The sequence below is a fragment of the Sitophilus oryzae genome, unplaced genomic scaffold, assembly GCF_002938485.1.
Source record: "Sitophilus oryzae breed Bouriz unplaced genomic scaffold, Soryzae_2.0 scaffold_1586_pilon_pilon, whole genome shotgun sequence".
Lineage (NCBI taxonomy): Eukaryota > Metazoa > Arthropoda > Insecta > Coleoptera > Curculionidae > Sitophilus > Sitophilus oryzae.
This window is the reverse complement of record NW_022146265.1, coordinates 1,700,256-1,723,290: the sequence shown is the minus strand read 5'-3', so window position 1 is coordinate 1,723,290 and position 23,035 is coordinate 1,700,256. Positions and strand designations below refer to the sequence as shown.

At 31.8% G+C, this 23,035-nt stretch overlaps 2 protein-coding genes across 2 annotated transcripts in view; one reads left to right on the top strand and one right to left on the bottom strand.

Moving 5' to 3' along the window:
- The first annotated feature begins 849 nt into the window (after window positions 1-849).
- Window positions 850-23,035, top strand: part of LOC115879740 (beta-1,4-glucuronyltransferase 1-like) — a 30,156-nt gene continuing 7,970 nt past the window's right edge. The window contains exons 1-4 of the mRNA XM_030896711.1: window positions 850-1,032; window positions 9,308-9,556; window positions 19,694-19,886; window positions 21,450-21,851. Of these exons, the coding sequence (XP_030752571.1) occupies window positions 875-1,032; window positions 9,308-9,556; window positions 19,694-19,886; window positions 21,450-21,851 (1,002 nt within the window). The 5' untranslated portion in view covers window positions 850-874. The remainder of the gene's footprint in view (window positions 1,033-9,307; window positions 9,557-19,693; window positions 19,887-21,449; window positions 21,852-23,035) is intronic.
- Window positions 14,694-16,997, bottom strand: LOC115879741. Its single transcript, XM_030896712.1, has 2 exons — window positions 16,652-16,997; window positions 14,694-16,598 (listed from the first exon to the last, which is right to left on the bottom strand). The coding sequence occupies exon 2, from the start codon at window positions 16,053-16,055 to the stop codon at window positions 14,784-14,786; it is 1,272 nt and encodes a 423-aa protein (XP_030752572.1). The 5' UTR covers window positions 16,056-16,598; window positions 16,652-16,997; the 3' UTR covers window positions 14,694-14,783.

The following is a 23,035-nucleotide window of genomic DNA, read 5'->3' as shown; positions in this document are numbered from 1 at the left end:
TGCCATATGGAATATAAAACCGCAAATATCTACAAACCGTTAAAAATTTTGATATACTCTACGTACAAAAAATGCTCATTTTTTAATTCTTCATCTATTAAAAAATAATATACACGGTGTTCCGTTTTAAAAGAACGAAGAAGATTTATTTCATATTTTAGAAAGTTTGGCATAGAATTTTGAACATCCTGTATGATTTACTAAAACTCTAAAGAAAATACCTAATATATATAGTTTTGATTTCAGGACAGTACTTGTATTTTTAATAACTTTTTAAGAAAGGCTGAAAAATATATATATTTTATTAATTTATTAATGTCTCTGAAACTATCAAAATATATTTAATCATATCTTAGGATTATGTAAAGTGATCTGAAAGGAAGTCAAAAATGTAATAGTATACAAGGTGTTCCATTTAAAAAAAATAATCCCAATCCAATCACACTTTTTGAGCCACCCTATAGAAGTTAAAATATTTTCCTGAAATACCTTCTAGTACATACTTTAGGTCTGCACAATTCCCAAGTTTTTTATTCTAGGAGCTACAGATGCCCGACGCACTTTTGCCGAACCCTATACGGGTTCAAAATGTAACAAGACTTTGTAATAATATTCTTGTAAACCCTTTCAGCATATTCTTTATTGTAAAATGTTAATAAAAACAAAGAAAATACAAAAATCTTGTAAGGGAAAGCCCCAGCGTAATAAAAAAAAATATATATTAACGAATTCTAAAACTCCCTATTATTTATTTGCCGCTGATTACCCTTATCTATATTAAGGTAGATTTAGGAATTAACAATTATCTAAAATAAAAATAGAGCCATTCCAGCGCCAAATTACATATCAGGTAAGATATAATTATTATAACGCTATGGCCTTTCGACGGATTCGCGATAACAGTTTTTATTGTTTTCTCGCTGGTTGTGCGATAACTTCAGTTTATTTCTTGTGCGTAAGTTATTCCACCTCTTCGCAACTGCAACTGAGAAATTACAGCAATTTGTCCAAACATTACAGTCAGATTTGCAAGTAAGTGTTGGTTTTTGTATTGTTTACGGTATGTACGTAAAAGATTTGGTCGCAACATATTTTTGTTGAGTATTTTTAACTGTATGTATCATCCAATGTAAGAAAAAAGAGCAAGTTCATTTTGATTATCTCTATTAGCTCTTTACTCAAAAATATGCCCATATCAAGTAAATCAAATTTTGTTTTTCGAAAAACTTGCATCCTATAAAAAATGATCGAAATATATCTCACATACAGGGTGTTCATTGATGACATGCACCCATATATAGAAAAAAACCTTCCAGAATCGCAAACGGATTTTCGCACCAACTGTGGCACCGTCGATTCCATTTCCATCCGCCAACTGCAGGAAACAGTAAAAGAGCAGCAGTCTAAACTTTATGTTGCATTCATCGACCTAACAAAAGCCTTCGACTCTGTGAACAGGGATGCACTCTGGGCAATTATGAAAAAGTTTGGAGTATCCAACAAATTTCTGACAGTATGTAAAAGCCTCCATAACAACAACAAGTCAAGAGTGTCACATCATGGATCACTGAGCGATCCCTTCCTAACAAATACAGGAGTTAGGCAAGGATGTGTTTTAGCGCCTCTCCTATTCAACATATTCATGGCAGCGCTCTCCATTATAGTCGACAGCAAACTGCAGGAGAGAGGATTGGGCATTAGATACAAATACGACGGTGTTCTGTTCAACATAAAAAGACTCAGGGCAAAAACACATACAAAGTTCATCACAGAACGTCAATACGCTGATGATTGAGCTCTAGTTGCAAAAACGTTACAGCAATTACAAGAAATGTTGAACACATATACCTTGGCATACGAGGCTTTGGGCCTTAAGCTAAACATCGACAAAACTAAAATCGTGCACTCCCCCAAAAGATCACAACAATGCTATAAGAAATCGGAGAAGAACTATTGGAATATGTAAAGGAATTCAATTATCTGGGCCGTTTGATTTCGGAAAAGACCAATATCGACTCTGAAATTCAGCACAGCATTAGCAACGCCTCAAGAGCGTTCTGGAAATTAAAAGACAGGGTTTTCTACAACCATGACTTGAGCACAAAAACGAAACTTGCAGTGTACCTAGCAATAATAATCCTCACCATGTTGTATGGGAGCGAAACCTGGGTGACGTACTGCCGACACATGAACGCATTGAAAAGTTGCAACAGAGACACCTTAGACAACTCGTAAGGATCAAATGGTTCCATCATGTCTCAAACGTATCGGTCTTTGAAATAGCTAACTGCGAGAGTATTGTAGTCATGGTTACAAAATCCGGCTTAAGGTGGGCTGCTCACGTATGCAGAATGCAAGAAAACCGCATACCAAAATCTCTGCTTTACGGTGAGCTTGTAGACGGTAAAAGGAGGCCGGGTGGACAACTCAAAATGTACGTACAAGGACATTTTCCACGAAAATTTAAAGGGGATTAACATGCAGAATGAGTGGGAAGAAGCAGTTCACAATAGAACTCACTGGAGAAGAATAATTGCAAACTCAGTTAACAGCGACAACCAAAAAGTAAAGAGGCAACAAAGCAATGAGATTTTTGAATGTTCGGAGTGCGGTAGATAGATAACATCACGTATCGGGCTTTTCAGTCACAGAAAAGCTCATGAAAGAAATCGCCTTGCGTGACCATCTTCTGATGCGTCTCAAATCGAGTAATGGCAGTAGTAGTAGTAGTGAATTAAAGTGGTCGATTTAGCGACCATCAACCTATAAAGGGTTAATGAATAGACTACAATGAAAATAATATACCGGGTGGTGCATTGGCGTTGGGCGCAGGAAATCTAATGCAAATTTTGAACTCTCCAAACATTCCAAAGCGAAGTCGAAAATAGGTTTTTTAAAGGTCATGGTATGCTGAAAACACATGCCAAATTTAAACAATTTTGGGCAAGCCGTTTATAACTAATTTAAGAAAGACTGCATCTATTTTTTGATTATCATTTTTAGTCACATACACAAAATAATTAAAATATAAAAAGTTAATAGCGTGTCATAATTATAGTAACAATGACGTCATGTTTAATGTCCACCGTATATTTGAATGTGTATAGTCTAATTTACACATAATAACAAACTATTTAAAAAGCAGAAAGCTTTTATATCCTCAATAAAAACAATGAGTAAGCCTAACAGAAGTATAAGTACCTACATAGTATAAAATTTATCTGAATAACGTCATTGTAAACTATATTCACGTTTAGTGCGTAAATAAAATCTTAGGAAGTTATATTTGTTTATAGCTACCCAATATATGCATAGATGCATACACGTGTAAGGTTTAGCACAAAAATGTGAACAAACTTATTCTTATTTTAATAAAAAAAATGTATTATTTCTCAGTTCTCTAATGCACGATACATATACAATGGTCTAGTGTCTAGTGCATGTTCACGTGGATTACACATTGTATGAACAATGCTATTTGCTATCCAAAAAAACGTGACAACCCCATCAGTCTTAAAAATACAAAATAAACACCAGTTAATTCATCTGATTATACACCTCTATATTCCACACCAGTTAAGTTGTCACATTTATTTATTTATTTCCTGGCATTGTCATTGGTTTTGACACTTTAGTTTTGTATTACGAGTTTTTGGTTTAAATGAATTGTGTTGTGATACTTTAAGCTTTAATATGTTTACTAGCAGACCTTGCAGTCGAATGTTGTTCTTTTTAGCGCCTCACTTAGAGCAAAGTGTACAAGATAGCTTAATAGCCGTAAAAAACTCATCGCAACTTTATTAGAATATTTTGAACGGGAAAGCCGTTTATTTTTCTTTCCCAAAATATTTTGATTAAAGGAAAATAAGTAAAAGTGGGCAACGCTGTGCTGGTCAAGCTTATAATCACGTGTACTTTATTTTTTACAAAGTTTATTTGATATGAACTATATGTATATGTGTTTATATTCATCCGCTGTCTTTTGTTTTCAACTGCCTGATTTGTAGTGAATTAAAATATCAGGCAACAACTGTCACTGTCAGGTATCCTCTCATTGGACAGACTTTATAGTTCATAATAGTTCAGGCACAGTTTTGAGATTATAGCTCCATTGGACTCATTTAAAAAAAAGCTATTGAGACTGCTGACATGTATTTTAAAATATACCTAGTAGGCGATATTCGGACATCTTAAAACAAGCAAAGATGGCCAGCTGGTACTGAATAAGTTGTGGTTACCGTATAAACAAAGATATCTCTTGGCTCAACTTTCGTTTAGCTGAAATCTGTTATATAAAAAATGACTTTATATATATGCGTTCTAGAAAGCGTTAGGAGTACAAATATACAAAAATTTTCCTGCGGAAATGCGACATTTTCATTTTTCGGACTTTAGTATAGCCGAAATCTGTTACATCAAAACTAGTCTTCAGGCTGTGTTTTAGACATTTTTCTAAAAATACAAAAAAGTGTCTGCGGAAATTTTTATTTTACATAAAAAAAATGCTTTGACTTTAGAATAGCCGAAATTAGTTACATGAAAAATGAACTTATATTTGTTTTATACGAGCCTTTACGAACAAAGAAATACAAAACAATTCCTGCGGAAATGTGTCAGTCATTTTGTGCACTTTGTTTTTCATACATTTTTCAGTTTAGAAGCTTACGGGACCCGGGAGCGAATAGGGGTGCTGGGTGGGGTAAAACATCTTTCGGAGGAATAACAATTCCTGTAAAATAGATAATATAGGTTCTTGTAAACTATAAGTACCTCGGAATTCTGCACTTATTCTTGTTTTTTATTAAAGCTTTTACGTAAATAGGGCTGATTCAAAACAAAAAATCATTGGATCATGCAGTTTTCTTTTATATTTTAATAATTAACTGTGATTTTGCAAAAATATTAGATTGGTTAACATTTGGGTTGCTTTGGTTAGCTTTTCTTTGTGGAGGGTGTTAAGCTGTGGTTTTTATATTTTAATAATTAACTGTGATTTTGCAAAAATATTATTAGATTGGTTAGGATTTGGGATACTTTGGTTAGCTTTTCTTTGTGGAGGGTGTTAAGCTGTGGTTTTTATATTTTAATAATTAACTGTGATTTTGTAAAAATATTATTAGATTAGTTAGCATTTTAGACACTTTTAAATGATTTTTTTTTGGTTCAAAAGTGCTTCATCCAAGGATTTTTTTTAAACTGTTCTATAAGCATAGGATTTTCTGCCAAAAAAAAATTGCTAACTTCGTGGGTATTTATACTTTACAAGACCCGATATTATAAGGAACAAATGGAAAATGAAAATCAAGCATTTCCGCAGGAAATTTTTTATTTTCATGAGTTTGTAAACGCTTCTAAAAGGCAAAAAATATATTTATTTTTTATATAACTGATTTCAACTATTCTAAAGTCTAATAAATTTCCTTAGAAAATGAAAACAGCTATTTCTGCAAGAAAATTTTTGTGTTGATATGTTCAGAAAAATATTAAAAATAAAACGCAAAATGTATTTTTTTTTATAGTAGATTTCAGTTCCGCAGGAAAATTTGTGTTTTCCGTGGTTCACAGTAGCTTTTTAAAGACAGAATTTTTTTTTCTAATAACTGATTTCAGTTTTTACCCTATCTCTTTAAAAGGCTTACATGTTCTTATTGTATATAATTACAAGACAGAACGAATTTATTAGCAATTCTGGACATTCTAATTGTAAATATACTTTTCACATTATAACTTATTGCTGTATAATTGATGTAATTATAATCCCAAATCACACACTAACCTGAAATCTCTTTACAAATATAGTAATTTTATTTTAAATAGTTTTAGGATTAAATCGTAAACTTGTATTCAAGGCGATGACGATGTTATCAGCTTATATATAATTTTCTCAATATATTACTTTTATTGCTAGATCGGTATTGCTAGACATTACAAATAAATGTTTTTATAGCAGAGTTTAATTGATAACAGGTCAAGGGTATATTTATAATTTGTATAATATATAAACTAGTATTTTTTTCAAACGTCACAGCAGGGGCGTAGATAGGTGTATGCTATGGGGGTGGTACTATGATTAAGTCGCAAAAAAAATCACCGTCGGAATTTTTTTGTCGAATTAAAACGACGGCGATTTTTTTGTCTTCAAAAAGATAAAAACATAACACAAAAATTAAAATATAGATTTGTAAATAACATAAACAAAAATGAAACAACGACGTTTATTAGTTAATTTTCTATAAACTATAAAAAAAACTCTAAACTATCAAAAAAAACTATAAAAACTATAAACTATAAATAAAACTACAAAACAAAATTAAGTTTTCTAGTACGCTGTTTGGAAAACCTATCGATAACAGCATCAACATTTATTTCAATATCTTTATGGATATTGATTAGAGTTAACCTCACTAATCTGTCCTGGCCAATAAGAACACTTTGTGTGCTTTTAATTAGGTCGAACATATTATAAACGATAAATCAACATAATTAAAAGCATACAAAGTGTTCTTATGTCGGATTTTAATTAAAAAAAATCCTTTCATAGTCAATGACTATTTCAATTCTCGTATCTCGTCAAGCGTCAGGGGGGGGTACTGTCCCCCAGTACCCCCCCCCCCTTATCTACGCCCTTGCGTCACAGAAGTATTAATTTAAAGATTTTTTGTGACAGCGGATAATTTGAGATTTTCATGCTATTATTATTATTATTATTTATTTTTAACTCTAAAAACTTATACGAGACCACCTATAACAACTTTGAAACCTGGGTCAAAGAAAAACATGTTGAGAATTTCACAGAAAAGGTATTGCACACATCACATTCACAGAAAAGAGAATTTCACAGAAAAGGTAAAAGCCTATTTCCTGAAGTTATCCACTACCTTAAAGCAGTCAACTCTGTGGAGTAAATATTCGATGCTCCGCAGCATGATTTACCTGAACAGAAACGTAGATATTAGCATATTCACAAACCTTATTGCATTTTTAAAAAGAAAAGCTTCCGGATATCAGGCAAAGAAATCAAAAATACCTATTTACAAAACTGGAAATAGAACTCTTTATGAAAGAAGCCGATAACAAAGAATTCTTGTTAGCTAAATTTGTCTTAAACGTTGGAGTATGTGGAGCATGTAGGAGGGAAGAAATCTTCAACCTGGAACACCCTATATTCTATAATATTTAAATTACTTTAACATCTTTTTTACACTAATTCTAAGAGATACTTTTACGTACGGATATTAAGATATAAGTAAATATTAATTCTTTGCCTTTTACCGTTTGTTTAAATATTTACTTTCTTACTTTTATTGTCTTACTATTATTTCTACTATAGTTATAAATCCACAGTTTTTAACATATAAAGAAGTTGGATTATACGAGAAATACATAAGCATACTTAAAATAAATTTTATAAAAGAATATGCGTGTCATATTTGCATGTATTATGAATGATTTTTTATTAAAAATTAAAAATAGATTGGGTACCTAGGTCGACTCAGCCTTAAATGAGTATTTGACATTCACAATCCTGAGGTAATAATAGGCGGTTGAAGCGTAGTGCTAGCCACATTACCTTCATTGTATACCGAACGGCTCTAGTATGGCAAGCTGTACCTTGCTACTCCCAAGGCGTTAAACGCTATATACGGGAGCTATTATTATTATTATGAACCAATAGAATTTACAAATAATATGGATTTATAGATATCTGTTCTCGCTTTATCTTATCCTATAAAAATTAATAGTTTTATTGTACTCCCAGGTGTATGAAAGCTGTACACCGGAATTTCCAAAGTTCTTAATTATTGTAGGATGATCGAGCAAATAAAAGCAAAAATTGATATACCGGGTGCGTCTCAAAAGTGGCTCACACCTATAACTTTTTATTTTCTCAGATAAAAAAACGAGATTTAGTGTGTTAGTATATGACATAAATTAGGATTGATTGACGTATTCATTTTTTTTGTATCACCTCCTGTTTCACCGGAAATGACTATAATTTTGATTTTTAAATGACACCCTAGGTATTTTTTATCTTATTCGATTAAAAATGACACTCTGAATGGAATGACATATTTTTGACATGGAATGACCCAACTTTTGACATTTCGGCATATGGTTTATTTTAAGTTGTATCATCCGGTTCATAACGACAATTTGACTCGAAATACCAAGTGTGTGGTACCAAATTATTCGTAAAAAATACTTTTTCCAAATATACAAAAGCACCACCCTTGTTCCATTTGAAAAAAATTGAGATCTTTTAATCGGCCAGAACAAGACACAAAAAACACTAGACGATTAAATCTATTTTTCCAAGGCTGGATTTTTCCAGTCTGGATTGAACTTTAAAATACGATTTATTTTTAAGAATGTTAATGTTTACGAAAATGTCAAAAGTTGACATATGTCATTCAATTCAGAGGTACATTGTCATTCAATTCAGGGGTACCATTTAAAAATCAAAGATTGTAGTCATTTCCGGTGAAAAAGGAAGTGACCAAAAACAATTATTGAATACGTCAATCAATCCTAATTTATGTTATATACTAACATACCAAATCTCGTTTTTTATCTGAAAAAATAAACAAGTTATAAGGGTGAGCCACTTTTGAGAGGCAACCGGTATACATATTTAGAGATACTGGTATAATTATTTTAAAAGCGTAATATAAATTATATTCACACTGTTATGTGATTCTTCTACCATTTCTGGATGTCATATTTTTGAATTTTTTTTTAAAAAAGTTTTTGTTTTAAAATATACCTAATATTAATTTTAAAATTTTTTGTGAAAAAAATATTAAGCCTAATTGGTTAAAAGAAAAAAGTCCAAAAAAATTCCAAGCATCATTAATTTAACAAAACATTTAATCAACATATCCAGAACGATCACGTTTAAATATACTTAAACAAGCCTTCAAACTAATTTATTATGCGTTGACTTGTTATTCTCTTCCTCCTTATAATAGAAACATTTCCTAAGAACTTTATATTTGCTATAAACAAATAAATAGGTAGCAGCAAAACAATAGATGAAAGTTGAATTAAAATTGTAATTTCATGATATTTATTTATGATGATTTGTAAAATGTGCCTGTAGAGTAAGAAAAATACAAAATATTTTCAAATACCCTGTGACGACTGCGATTCTCAACATGATTATAAATTTTGCTGACAGTCCTGCTACGAGAAAAATTTTTTTATTATTGACATTTTGAGAAAAATGCTTGTTTTTGCTTGTTTTAAAATGGTTAATCATTAAATAGCATGTTAAATAATGAAGTTATTTAAATATAACAAATTTTAGTCAATGGAAATCGGAACTTGAGATGCGACATACAAAAAACATAGCGAATGTTACAAACGATGAAAACACCTATTACGATGAGGAAGAGACAAAAAATCTTTTGGACGATTACTTCACATGCGACTCTATACCGAAATACAAATACATAGTCCAAAGAGGCCAGTACTATGCCATTTTTAATTTTGTACAAGCTGAAAAGGAGGTGGGTTGTACTGAGACCATAACACTGACGGCACCAGGAGACTACAGGTGAGTGAGTAAGTCAATAAGTGTTTTTCAGCATTGCAGAGATAACAGCTGTTATTAATAAAATAACAGTTGTTATTTCTTTTCTGCAGAATAATATCTCACTTTTATTTTTATTTATAAATAACAGTCGTTATTTATAAATAACAGTTGCTATGTTACTGATATAACAACTGTTATTTATAGATAACAGTTGCCTGTAACTGATATTTAAAAATAACTGCCTAAAATCGTGTTTCTGTTATTATTGATTTTACTTTTAAGCTGTCAAAATACTAGAAAGAGGCGGATGTATTTTATTCAAATACGTTTAAAATAAAATATACGGAATATAAGGTACCGCTTAAATTCCTGTCCCGATATTGAAGGATGGCTATAGAATTTCAATGCATTTCCTACATAAGTCTATCCTTGTGTTGTAGGAGGTTTGACTAAACAAGGATGAAGTTATGTCTTGAAACCATTCGATTCGATTTTCTGTCCTTCAATACTGAGACGTAAATCCTCTCATTGCTCTTACGGGGAGGCCGTCGTATATTTTATTTAAACGTATTTGATTTTAATAAATACTTTTAAAATGACGGAACTGAACACTGTAATTTTCTGTAATTTTCAATTTACTAAAAACAATCATAGAGGCATAATCATTGTGACTTTATTTGTAACTATAACTAGAACAATCAAGAGAAGAGAGACCAGCAAGCAAAAAGAAGCCGAAAAGCTAAAATCAGTCCGTAATAACAGTCACAGCTCTAGAATATAAATTGCCGATTGTCGTTTACGCCTTAACTGTTATTTTCATACCGCATATATTTTTTTGAGGTAACAACTGTTGCGAGCTTAGTAAAATTTTGTGGTCAATGATCATGACATCAATGACAGAGCACTGTTATTTTCATACCTGTTGTTTTTTGAAAGTGACTGTTGTGAACTGTTATTGTGTAATAATAGCCCACTAATCAACAAGCAATGTTTACAATATTGGTAAAAATCATATTAAAAATGCTTAGTAGTGTTTAACCATTAGAAGGCACTGTGAAATTTAAAGTGTTTTTATTGGCAAGAGCCATTAAACAATTTATATTATTTACTATATTTCCTCAACCCAAATCTTAATAAATATTCGCTAAACTAAATTATCATTTTTCAATGAAAAATAGTTAAATCTTCTAATAATACTAATTAGGAGGTAAATAAATATTAAATAATAATAATATAACCTATATTTAAAATAAACTCTTTTAAACTTTTTTCCTAGAGTTTAAATAAAAAAAGTATTACAACTAATCCAGCATTAAACATTTCGGCTTATTTAATAATTATTCGACTATTTGAAGATTTTTTTTATCTCATAATTATTATATTTCTACTAGAATTCAAAGAAAAAGAGTGCCTTTTGTCTTTATAAATACCTATAACAATGTCCCCATTCGATCTAATATCATACATAAACATATATAAACAATTCCTGTAATTTTTACTTGTATTTTTTAAAAATAAATATTATGAATGGGATTAGGGTTAATTCACAGTCAAATATTTTATCATTTATCACCAATTTATCCCGGCATTCCTAGCAAGAAAATAGAAATAATTACGTTCATTATGAGACGATGCCTTCGGTGGAATGTTCGTAATAGATATTATTATCGAAATCAGTTAATTGACAACCAAAATTTACTATCTATAATATGTATAGATAGATAATACCGACGTTACGTAGGTATTTATACATGATTAACGTGATTAGAAGAAGACGTAGAAAGTTCCTTATGTTAGTTTATGATTAAGTTTCTTATGCTATTTGAAGAATACACGATGTTTTACGGCAGTTTCAGAAAATAGGTCGTTAAATAAAACATTTACGTTGGGGAAAATGAATCGTGAGATTAGATTCATTGCTTGCAATCCGATGAGCCGTAAAAAAGAATCGTGCGAATTGAAACGGATCACAATGCGATCGTGCGTTCACAGAGTCGTGAGAATTGATTCATTGCTTACAATACGGTTCGTTCAAATGAATCGTGGCCAGCACGGATTCATGAGATTTGAACGATGAGCCGATTGAATTGGATTGATAATTTTATATTATTGGTAAAACAATCAATCCAATTACGCCAGTGTCATAAAGTGTTGAAAAACAAATGAAAGAACTGTACATTTCTTTTTCTGGTCCCTTAATGCAGGCACCACTATTTAGACTTGAACAAAAGCCCTAAAAAACATCATGGGCATAAAATACAAACGATAAAGTTATTTACAAGAAAAAAATTGGTCAAGTGCGAGTAGGACTCGCGCACGAAGGGTTCCGTATCATTCATTATCTATACAACATTAAGGTGCGTATTCATTATCCGAACGAACGAACGAACGAATGAAAGTGCGGTATATTTAGACGGGGATCGAACGCATGCGGCCGTTCGTTCGGTCGTGCGCTCGACCATCCGCTTCGAGTCGGTACATCAAAGGCGTTCGCCTGCGTGCGCTTTCAGATTTAAGGTGCGTATTCATTATCCGAACGAACGAACGAACGAACGAATGAAAGTGCGGTATATTTAGACGGGGACCGAACGCATGCGGCCGTTCGTTCGTTCGTGCGCTCGACCATCCGCTTCGAGTCGGTACATCAAAAGCGTTTAGACGTCATGGTACAAAGAATACAAGGTATGATCGATAGCGGCTCCAATTTCGTTCAGTTCGCGCATACCACCTGTGACGTCACTAGGAAAATAATGAATAAATAAAAAATAAAGAAAGTTGACAGGAGATCTGCAATTTTTGGGGTTATGGTTAAGAATTGTTTATTTTAAGACTTTTTAGTTCGTTTAATTTAATAATTACTAAAACCAGCAGTTCCAAAAATATATTTAAAAATAATAATTATCTATTAACATGGATTTGGACGATAGGTAAGAATACTGAATTTATTTCTATATTCGGTATAAAATTGTTTATTAGGTTTTTAGTTTGCGATGTTTATGGTAAATAATTTTCATTTTCATTGCCTCTGAATTCACATGAGGACAGAGTTGAGGATATCTATGGAAAAGTAACCACAAGAGGAATTGTTACATCATTTAAAAAATATTGGGAAGTTTATTGTTTCCCATCGAAAAGTAGAAAATGCCAATGCAGATGAACGTATTGTAATTGTGATAGAAGTAATTCTAAGGGTGAAGTTTATTATAATTAGTGGAAGTAATACCAAGGGTGAAGTTTATTATAATTAGTGACCTCTGCTTCTTTTTATATGTAGAAGTTTCTGGTTTTGAGAATAAATCGGTTGAACGACACCCAAAATTTAAAGGAAGTATTTGCATACCCAGAATATGCCCATCAAGGATTATATAGCTCAAATTTCCTTTAATGGTAGGCAATTATTCAATGCAAATTAACTTTTTAAGTGACTAAAATATTAAATAGTTTACAATATGGTATATCACTAAAAATATATTACTTTTAGGTACAATTAGGGCCCGATACATTTCAAAAAGTAGAATATTATTTTATATTAAATGAGGTATTGTACTAACAATCAATTTATATTAATAACGGAGATTAAAAAATAACAGAATAAATAGTTCTGTTTCTTATACTACTAAAATAAACTATAGAATACAACAGTATTTAAAAAAAAAATAAAAAGTGATGTTCCGGCCGAGATTCGAACTCCGGTCTCTCGCTTCCTAGCCCGACTCCTTATGCACTGCTCCATAGTAACTTGCTTAGCGATAATTCAATGACGGTATATAAACAAAAAAAAAACAGGTTTATAACAATATCTTGACGATTTGAACTGGCGCGCGAATGAAGAAATGCGTGCGGTCTTCTCGTGCGGTTCTATCGTGCGGTCCCCGTCCATACCACTAGCGAACATTCGTTCGTTCGTTCGTTCGTTCGTGCGGATAATGAATACGCACCTTTAGACACTATATTATTATAAACTTTTTTTCCGATTTAACTGAAATTTTGAATGCGCGTATAAGTAATTAAAAAAAAATGAAAAAACACATTACTAAAAATTGTATTAATCAATAATAAATATGTAAAAATTAAAAAAAAAACGATTAAAAAAAAGTCGCCTTAACTAGGATTCGAACCTGCCTTACTACGGCTCCAACGTCATAGCAGCGTAAAATCCTAACGCTTTAACCACGCGACCACTGACTTGAAAGATTCTATGAAAAATTCTTATGTCGAACTAAAAGACGAAATCGTGTTTTATGCAACGCCGTCGGCGTCGGTGGCGTCCGTCGTAGCGTTTTTGTAGCGTTTGGCTCTAAAAATATTAAATTGGTATTAAGAAGTCTTTTAGAAATAGTATATATAAATTGGATTGATAATTTTATATTATTGGTAAAACAATCAATCCAATAACGCCAGTGTCATGAAGTGTTGAAAAACAAATGAAAGAACTGTACATTTCTTTTTCTGGTCCCTTAAGTAAATGTCCTACCTACCAAATTATCGTCGGTAGTGCCAGTTACGATTCTTGTTTTTATGAAAGGTAAATTGCGCATGTGGTTCGTTCAAATGAACGAATCGTAGGAGTCGATTCAATATGCGAAATTGAATCGTGTGATTCGATTCACTAAAAAGAATTGTAATGCCCATCACTAATATAAACCCCACTGTAACCACAGTTAAAAGAATCATAATAAATATTAAGAATTATGATTATTGTTACTGCATAAGAATTATGATTATTGTTATTTCTGCATATCGTCGGCTTAATCGGCTTAGTGCGTAACTCCATTCCTACAAATTTTTCAGGAGACACAAAAAACGATTTTACCTCTAACTTTATTTAATTTTATCACAATTATTGCTTTTAATGATTAAAAAATATCATAAAAGTGACAAAAACGAGGGGCATAATTAGTATTGTAACATTAATCATTAATTTTTATAAAAAATGGAGATAGGTAATTTTCTTTTTATATTTTAATTTAAAAATTGGAGATAGGCATTTTTCTTACCAATAAAGCTATAGCAATAAAATAATAAGAAAATGAATATGAAAATATTTTTATTTATAAAAGTAGAACATTTAAGAACTTAATTTAAAAAAGATTAATCATGAGGTAGATTATTATAGAAATCGTGATAATCGCTTTCCATGCTTAACTAAGCTGTTGGAGGTGTCCATATTTTTCTGCTTTAATTTTTAGCCTATTTTTGTGTAGTATCGGTAAGTTATCTATATTAGTTGCCTTAATAGATTTTATGTTCAACCTTGTTGGAAGAGCTTGCCAATCTTTTTCTGAATGACGAAGTTTAAAAAAACTCCATCATTTGAGTACTTCAAGGCTTTTATATCGTTTACTAATGGTGCTCCAGCGATTATTTCTGGTCGAATGGATTTGAAATATTTTAGTTCATCATATTTTTTAAAGAAGTCGTGCATAAGGTACTCAACTTTGTAAGGAGTTTTTTGACATGCTGTTTTACAAATAAATACGTAATCTGCGGGAATATTGATTTTCTTGTTTCGGATCTTTCTTTCGATAACAGAGTGAACGCTGTCCACTTCCATTTGTGTATGGCCCTTATGTAAATATTTTTGTACCACAGTTACATTCTTTTCCAGTGCAAAATTAAACAGACCATTTGATAAAGTTGTGTTTCTGTTCTGGTATCCACACCCGTCACTCCATAATATAATTTTAATTTCATTTTGATTTTCTAATTGATATTGTTCTAGATGTCCCTTCAGAAAATGAATTATGATGCTTGAAAATTCGTTACTTGTTAATCCGCCTTCAGACTCATTCCACAGGTAGCAATAACCTTGTTTGCGCTTGACGTCAAATATTGTGAAATTATGAACGATTAATTTGGTCTTGTAATAAAGCGAAGAAACATTAGATTTTGGAGAGAGCAAAACCGATTGGAGATCCATTGCTAAGACTTCATCTTGAGACTCTTTATCTGCACTCTTTTCGTTTCTTGCTTCATTTTTCAATGTTATGTGTTCATTGTACTTTTCTTCTGTTAAATTGCCTGTTTGATAAGCGACACAACAGTCGCATAGATCTTTTTTTGGTTTATAAAGCGACAACCTTTTTTTGTCAAATTCCTTATGAAAAGTGGCAATTGATACAGATTTTTCATTACGTGTTTTGCAGTAGTCGTTTTTATAAACCTTATATAAATGGGCTTTAGAATTCCAAATAGGTTCTAAATAGAGCTTAGCGGTAGAAGCCCTACAGTAATGCGACTCTAACTTTGGTAGAGTTTCAAAAAACTCATGCAGCAAACGAACAGAAATATTAATTTTATCAGGTATTTCAGTCTGGTTAAAATGGACTTGGTCGCTATTTTTTGTCCACTTTTTTATAACCCACTCGTTCACCCCTAATGTGTTAAGAAACATTACTTTACACATCCTTAGTCTGGCCTTGCCCAAAAAAAAATTATGCGAATATGATCTTCTAGAAACTTCTCTATATCCTCTCTTTCTACTAGTGGTTTCTACGGACACATGGTTTTTTACGAACATCTTCTTTTCTGCCCAAGTATATTTCCAGAACTGCGTAAAAATAATTTCTCTCTCATTTTCCGCTATCTGTCTACATTTCAAAATACATTTTGGATTTGCACTTAGTTTACAGTTACAGGCCTCTTTTAGTAATCTTGGTTCCTGTACAGTATCATACCTCCACTTCCTTTTTTTTCCCTAAATAGGATTTTCCTTTTTCTCTATTTATTCGGTTTCTATTTTCATACCATTCGTTTCTGTTTACTTCGTATTTTGTTGATCGTTTTCGTCTTGGGTTTTCATCTTCCAATATGTTGTCGTCCGGTAAATTACTTGGCACGGCAATAGGGTCATCTTCTGAGTCAGAGGTATCCTAATTTTTTAAGGCTGGATTAAAATCGGGATCGTTATTATCCGTTTCTCCATAAATGTTTTCCTTAATCAGTGTCTCGTGAATATTGATAGTTACCTCAGATCTACTAGGTTGTACTGCTGAACAGGAAGGTATTTCATTAAATATCCGGTCAACTTCCATATTGAAGTCCACTGAAGCTAATGTTTCTTCTAAAAATAAAACTTAGATAGTGAAATGACACTCTCAATCATATTAATCCTACCCCTTCTGTCCTTTACCAGCATTTGAATTTCTTGTTCCTCAGATAATATACATTCAGCATTATTGGATGCAACCATAAGTTCGCTTATTGGTACATCTACAATTAGATGCCAAGTTTGTTTAGCTACATAGAGGTTTAATGATTACTTACCACCATTGTTTAAAAATATAATTTCGGCTTCTTCAATGGTTTTCGATAGATCTAAGTTATAACTATCATTATTTTTTAAGGTTGCATTGAAATCCGGATTGTCGCTAAATGGTTTTTTATATACGCTATTTTTAACTGGCGCTTCGTTAACATTGCATTGTGTATTACTTTTTACAACGTCCAATGCTTTAAAGATCCTGTCAATTCGTATACTTGATTAAACAAAATATTTTCTGTAACTGAAAAGCAGGTTAAAATATGTTCATAATTCTATAACAAACGTGAAGAAAAGTACTTATGTCCTATGTGAGTAAATGTAACTACTAAAAATATAAAACACGAAAACTGCGTAACTCCCTTAAAAATAATATTTTGCCTTTAGCGCTCTGTTTATTAATTTTGACTCTAAAAATGTACTGTACCTAATAAATAGAAATTACACTTACCTTATAACAGTTAATTATACAAAATAAGATGTTAGTATCACTGCAGCAAAGCCAATAAACCACATAACATTGTTATACATGTGTTCACCATGAAAATGTATAACAAACCGACGGATTTACGGATTTTGCCGATTGAAATTGGCGGGAAAGGAGATACGAGGTTTTCTACTTATGGAATGCCAAATAAACCGATTTAATTTTGGATATACGGATTTCTGCAAGTCATGGGTTGTAATATTTCCTACCAGATGGCACAAAAATGTCATTTTATGAAAAATGTGGAGTTACGCATATTGCCGATTAAGGCGACGATATTAAGAATTATTAAAATTTGTTAAAAAACGCTTCTAATAAAAATAAACTGACAACAATTGACGTCTTACTTAGCTATTTACTATTTTGTGTGGTGGAAATCCCACGTTAATTTTGAAAAGGTCAAATATTATTTCCCGAGATGATTTTATGCAAAAGTAGTATTGAACTTTTTTGAAGAGGCGTAAAAGTTGTACTTTTATGTAGAATTTCGTTTCATTTGGAATTATATTTCGTTTCATTTTGGATTTTCGTTTCAAATTTGACAATTGTCAAATGAATACTATACCAAATGAAACGAAATTCTACACAAACAAGTCTAATACAACTTTTGCATAAAATCATCTAGGGGGATAATAGTTGACCTCTTCAAAATTAACATGGGATTTTCTGACCCGTGTACACGGTATAATCTTTCAGATCAAATATTCACTAAAATACTAGTTTACTTTGGATGTTTCGAATACTTAAAAATAACATCAAAAAAGTATCAAAATCTCTTATTTTTAAACATGGGTAACAGTTCCCTCTGTTATAAAAAAATAACAGTTTTGCCAGCTTTGGATCTATACAAGACCAAATGAAAGTAGGATGCTCTACCTCATGATTATCTTACTCAAATATAGAAAGAGATTTATACAAATTTATTTAAAGAATTTATTGTTCTATACGCCGAAATAGTTTAAAACATAAAAATATACAAAGAACATACTTATTAACAAATAGAACAATAATAGTACGTACAAAAAACCTCTGAAATCTTAATTAATAGAGATAGAATAATCCTACCTTAATCTCATCGACTTGATGTAATTTTTGTTGATATTCACAATTTTAATTGTCAAATTTTAAAATACGTAAAATAGTTCCTTAATCGATTTTACTTATAATTAAAGAATAAATAAACCTCACATGATCTTAATGGTGCTATGTAACACTTTTATTTAATTTAAGTTAAAAAAATTGTAAGAAAAAATTTAATGGTTTAAAAAACGAACCTTGATTATTTCTTTACAATTTTTAGTACGACTCATACACCTGTAATGAGTAATAAACTATATTGCAGTATTAAATTTTGTCTGCCATTTTGTCTTTCCCACCAGTGTAGTAAAACTAATATATTTATAATCGTACCATAATTTAAGGAATTATAATGACAGCAATATATTGATTTTATTGATACTTAAATGCATTAAAAAATAAAATACTTATTAACCAATTGGACGAGATTAATTATTAGATATGTTGAAAACCCCAAATGGAAATTCTTGGGTGTGTTATACATAATAAATACAGAAGATAAAAATAAAAAATATAATTTTTTACAGTCACTTTTTAAGTTCGAGAATATAAGTTGATAATAATGGTAGAAAGCAATAAGGAGTAAGAATATATGATTTAACAGATTTTACAAATTCAAGATTTCCAAACACAGGCTACAAAATAAATCTGAAAACCCTCTATCTAAAAATAATTGTAATGCTTAAAATTCAACCTCAGCTGTGGTAACTATCAGAGCTGGACAAAATCGTTATTTCCAAATAACAGTTGAAACTGTTATTTCTAAATAACCAGTTTAAACTGTTATTTAATAATTTTATTTTTAAACAACAGCCATCGTTATCATCGCACTGTGTAAATCCTATTATTTTGTAACTAATCATTGTTATGAAGTGATAATTCTAAATAACAGTCGCTGCTAATTATAATAAAAGAATTGATAGCTGCAAAAAATAATAAAAAATTACCGTTATTTCTATAAAACAGTTGAAACTGTTATTTCAAAATAACAAGTTAAAAATGTTATTTCTAAATAACCACTTGAAATTGCTATTTAATAACTTTATTGTTAAAAAACATTTATCGCTATCAACGTACTGATATTTTCAAACCTGTTATTTTTTAATAATTGTTGCACACTGATACTTCTAAATAACAGTCTAAAATAACGATACCGTCTATGCTAATTTTAATGAAAGAATCGATAGCTGTAACAAATATAAAACATTTTTAATTACTATATAATTTAGATAAATGTAATAATAATACAAATATTTTGATTCTTCTTTCGTGTTCATTAGTTTGGCGATATCATTAATATGTAGATTTTTGATGCTAATAAGGTATTTTTTAGGTTTTTGGACAATGTGGCTCCGCTTGTTGAAAGGTGGAGAGGGCCTGTCAGTATAGCCTTGTACGCCCCTGGGCATGATTTCTACACCACCTTGCAGGCCATAGCTTACGTCAGACAATGCGAAAATCGACTCATTAAGGACTTAGTTTCATTCCATGTATTTTTCGATATCAACCATGTTCCAATACCCAGGGTAAGTTTTTGTGTTAGGTTAGGTTAAAAGCGGCCCATACATTATCAAACAAATTGCGCAACAAAGCGATGTACAACGTTGCGTTGCACAACTCCATCATCACCCATACACTTGGTAATATTTTGGTCAAACTTTTTATTAAAAGTTGTACATTGTTCAAGAAACAAGCGACGTCCCTCCAAAAAAACCGGCTGGCAACTAAAATATTCCACAACGAAAGCGCAACACACAAATACACTATTCAACGGCGTTGCGCCAACAGTGCCGTTGAACAACAGAATTCAAACATTCTTGAAACTTATCAAGCAATTGCGCAACGCATCAAACAGGGCCATACATTGGCAACTTGTTGCGCAACAGCCTGTGTTGCACAATTTGTTTGATAATGTATAACAGGCGCTAGACTATCCCCGAAATGTTTTGAGAAATATTTCTGGAAATATTGATATGAAAACAGTTACCGATGGTAAATTAAATTGGCTATTCCTTGAAGGTTACACAAGGATATTTAGTTTTAATCATTGTGTAATATAATTAATTAAAATATAGTAAAAAAATTTAAAACGGTGACTAACTAGCGGTCTACCATTTATCGGCTTATAATCCACGGTGTTGCGCGGTAATGAACAAAATATACAGAAAATTATTTAAAAAATTGTCTAATTATTATTTCTGGTTATGGTAAAGTAACATTTATACTGTAGGACTGTAGTCTGTAACAAAGTTTAGTTTACGAATTTGGTTTTGTTTTTCTAGTTTTAGTTGTCTAAATACCTGCATAATAAATACTAGTTGAATGGATTTATGTCAAAACATGCTGGGTGCTAATAACAGTATCGTTTACAGATTTCTCTTAAGAACAATAAAAGAACATTGCTTTTAAATAATGTTTGTGGACCATAACTTTGTTGACATAGGGTCAATTAATAATTTTCCCAAGCGGATATATTGATAATGTTACCAGTATTACTCATCAAGCAATACTACTCTTGCATTAATCAATTAAGGTCGTAAACAAACATATCATATACAATTTTATATACTAATTCATTATAATAAAATTAAATCATAAAAATATTGTAATTATATTCCTGCAGTTTAAGTGAAAACTTTTGTTCCTAAATATAAATATCTACTATACATATTACTAAACACGTATTACAATATAACATAAATCGAGATGTAATTAACGAAATACCATCCTAACAACAGCTATTTTAGAAACGTCTAGGTTTACTTATTTTACTGAGATTTATGAGAAAAAAACCCTTTGCCTCGGAACAGATACCGCCACGTTTTGCAAATAGCTCAAAACAAAACAAAATTGAACGAGGCAACAAAAAACGCCAAGAAAATCCCCCTCGCCCTCCTCACGAGTAGTTTTCAGGCGCTTTTAAGAATCGAAAGTAGGTCGAGGCAAACTCAAGTGGGCCAAGACAACTGGAAATAAATCGAAATGCGTCAAAGTTGATCGACGAAATGCGTCCTTGACATGTTTCGAATTGTTTCTCGCATAGTGTGTACGCTGTTTATGGGCCGCTTAATATATCATTCATATTTTAGAACGAAACTCATATACTGGACACCTACACAGACACATACAACTGCTCCATACCACCTCCATGGGAAACTCTAACAGATCTGGATATGTACAAAACCAACAACAGCCTTCTCTACCCTATCAACACGGCCCGCAACATCGCCAAACTAGCAGCCAGAACGTACTTCCAGTTTCCTAGCGACATAGAATTGTATCCAACAAGAAATTTCATACAACTATTCTTGAACTTTGTCAAGAACAACTTAAATTTATTCGGCCAGGATTCCAAGAACGTATTTGTACTGCCCATTTTTGAAATATTCGAAGATCAAGCAGTGCCAGAGAACAAAACTGCGCTACAGAAAATGTTGAAGAGTAATACAGCGATATTGTTTCACCAGAAGATGTGTGCTTTGTGCCATAGAGTAAGTTTATTTCGTCAGTTTTAATATCATCATCATCATCATCATTTTCAGCTTATTCAACCGTTTCCATATTATGGTGTAGCCTCCCTCACATATTTAGATACTCTCTTTGTAGTTGGGTCCATTGTTGTCTATTGTTGACTATGCGTGCCCAAGTTATCCCTGCTAATTTCCTAATATCATGGTCCCATTTCATCTTCGGTCTTCTTCTAGGTCTCTTAATTCCTAGTGGGTACCATGCTGTAATTTTTGTGTTCCATTTGTTGTCCGTTCTTCTTGCTATGTGTCCTGCCCATTGCCATTGGAGGGATTTGACTCCATGGATGACATCTATTACCTAGGTCTTTTGTCGTATCCACTCTATTCTTTAACGATTTCTTTTGGTTATTCCCAGCATATTTCGTTCCATTGAGCGTTGTGCGACCTGCAGGTTCCTTATCATGTCCGTTTTAAGTGTCATAATGTGTGAATAGGTCATGACTGGTAGTACACATTGGTCGAATGTTTTCTTCTTTAGATAGAGTGGCATTCTATATTTGAATATGATTGAGTTTCTTCCATAAGCACTCCATGCTGCTAACTTAATTCTTCTGTTGATTTCTGGTAATAGAGATCCCGAACTGTATATTAGTTGTCCCAATTATATATATTCCTCTACAATTTCCAGTTCGGTGTTATTTATTAGAATGTCTTTTCTTTCCACTAGTTCGTTGTACAGGGTGGTCGGAATTGGTCTGTTTTAGCAGAGAAAACCTATGTCCTGACTAGATAGAGCAAAACCGACATAGATGACATGGGCTCGATTTCTGAGATACTTTTAATGACATAAACCGCCCGTTGATATTTTCACTGCCAACTGGGATACGGGGTCTTTTTGAATTTTTTACCATTTTGAAAATTGCCCATAACGCGGAATAATAAAATTCTGTAAAGACGTTCTTAAGGCATTTTTTTAAGCACAATCCAGTGGCGTAGTGAGTTTTTTTCTATGCTTGCTCTTTTTGTCAGAAATAATCAAAAATATATTTTTTTAAATGAAAATCATAGTTGGCTATGAACTTAAAAAAATGCTGGCGTTTAACCATTTCGAACGATATAAAGTTATGGGTGCCTATTTCTAAGAATGAGAGAAATATTAGGTTTTTCATCTTTGTATCGAAGTGTGCCTTGATTTTGTGTTGTCT

Coding starts and splice junctions, on each gene's coding strand:
- LOC115879741 (XM_030896712.1), bottom strand. CDS start 16,055: ATGTTCGTAAAAAACCATGTGTCCGTAGAAACCACTAGTAGAAAGAGA.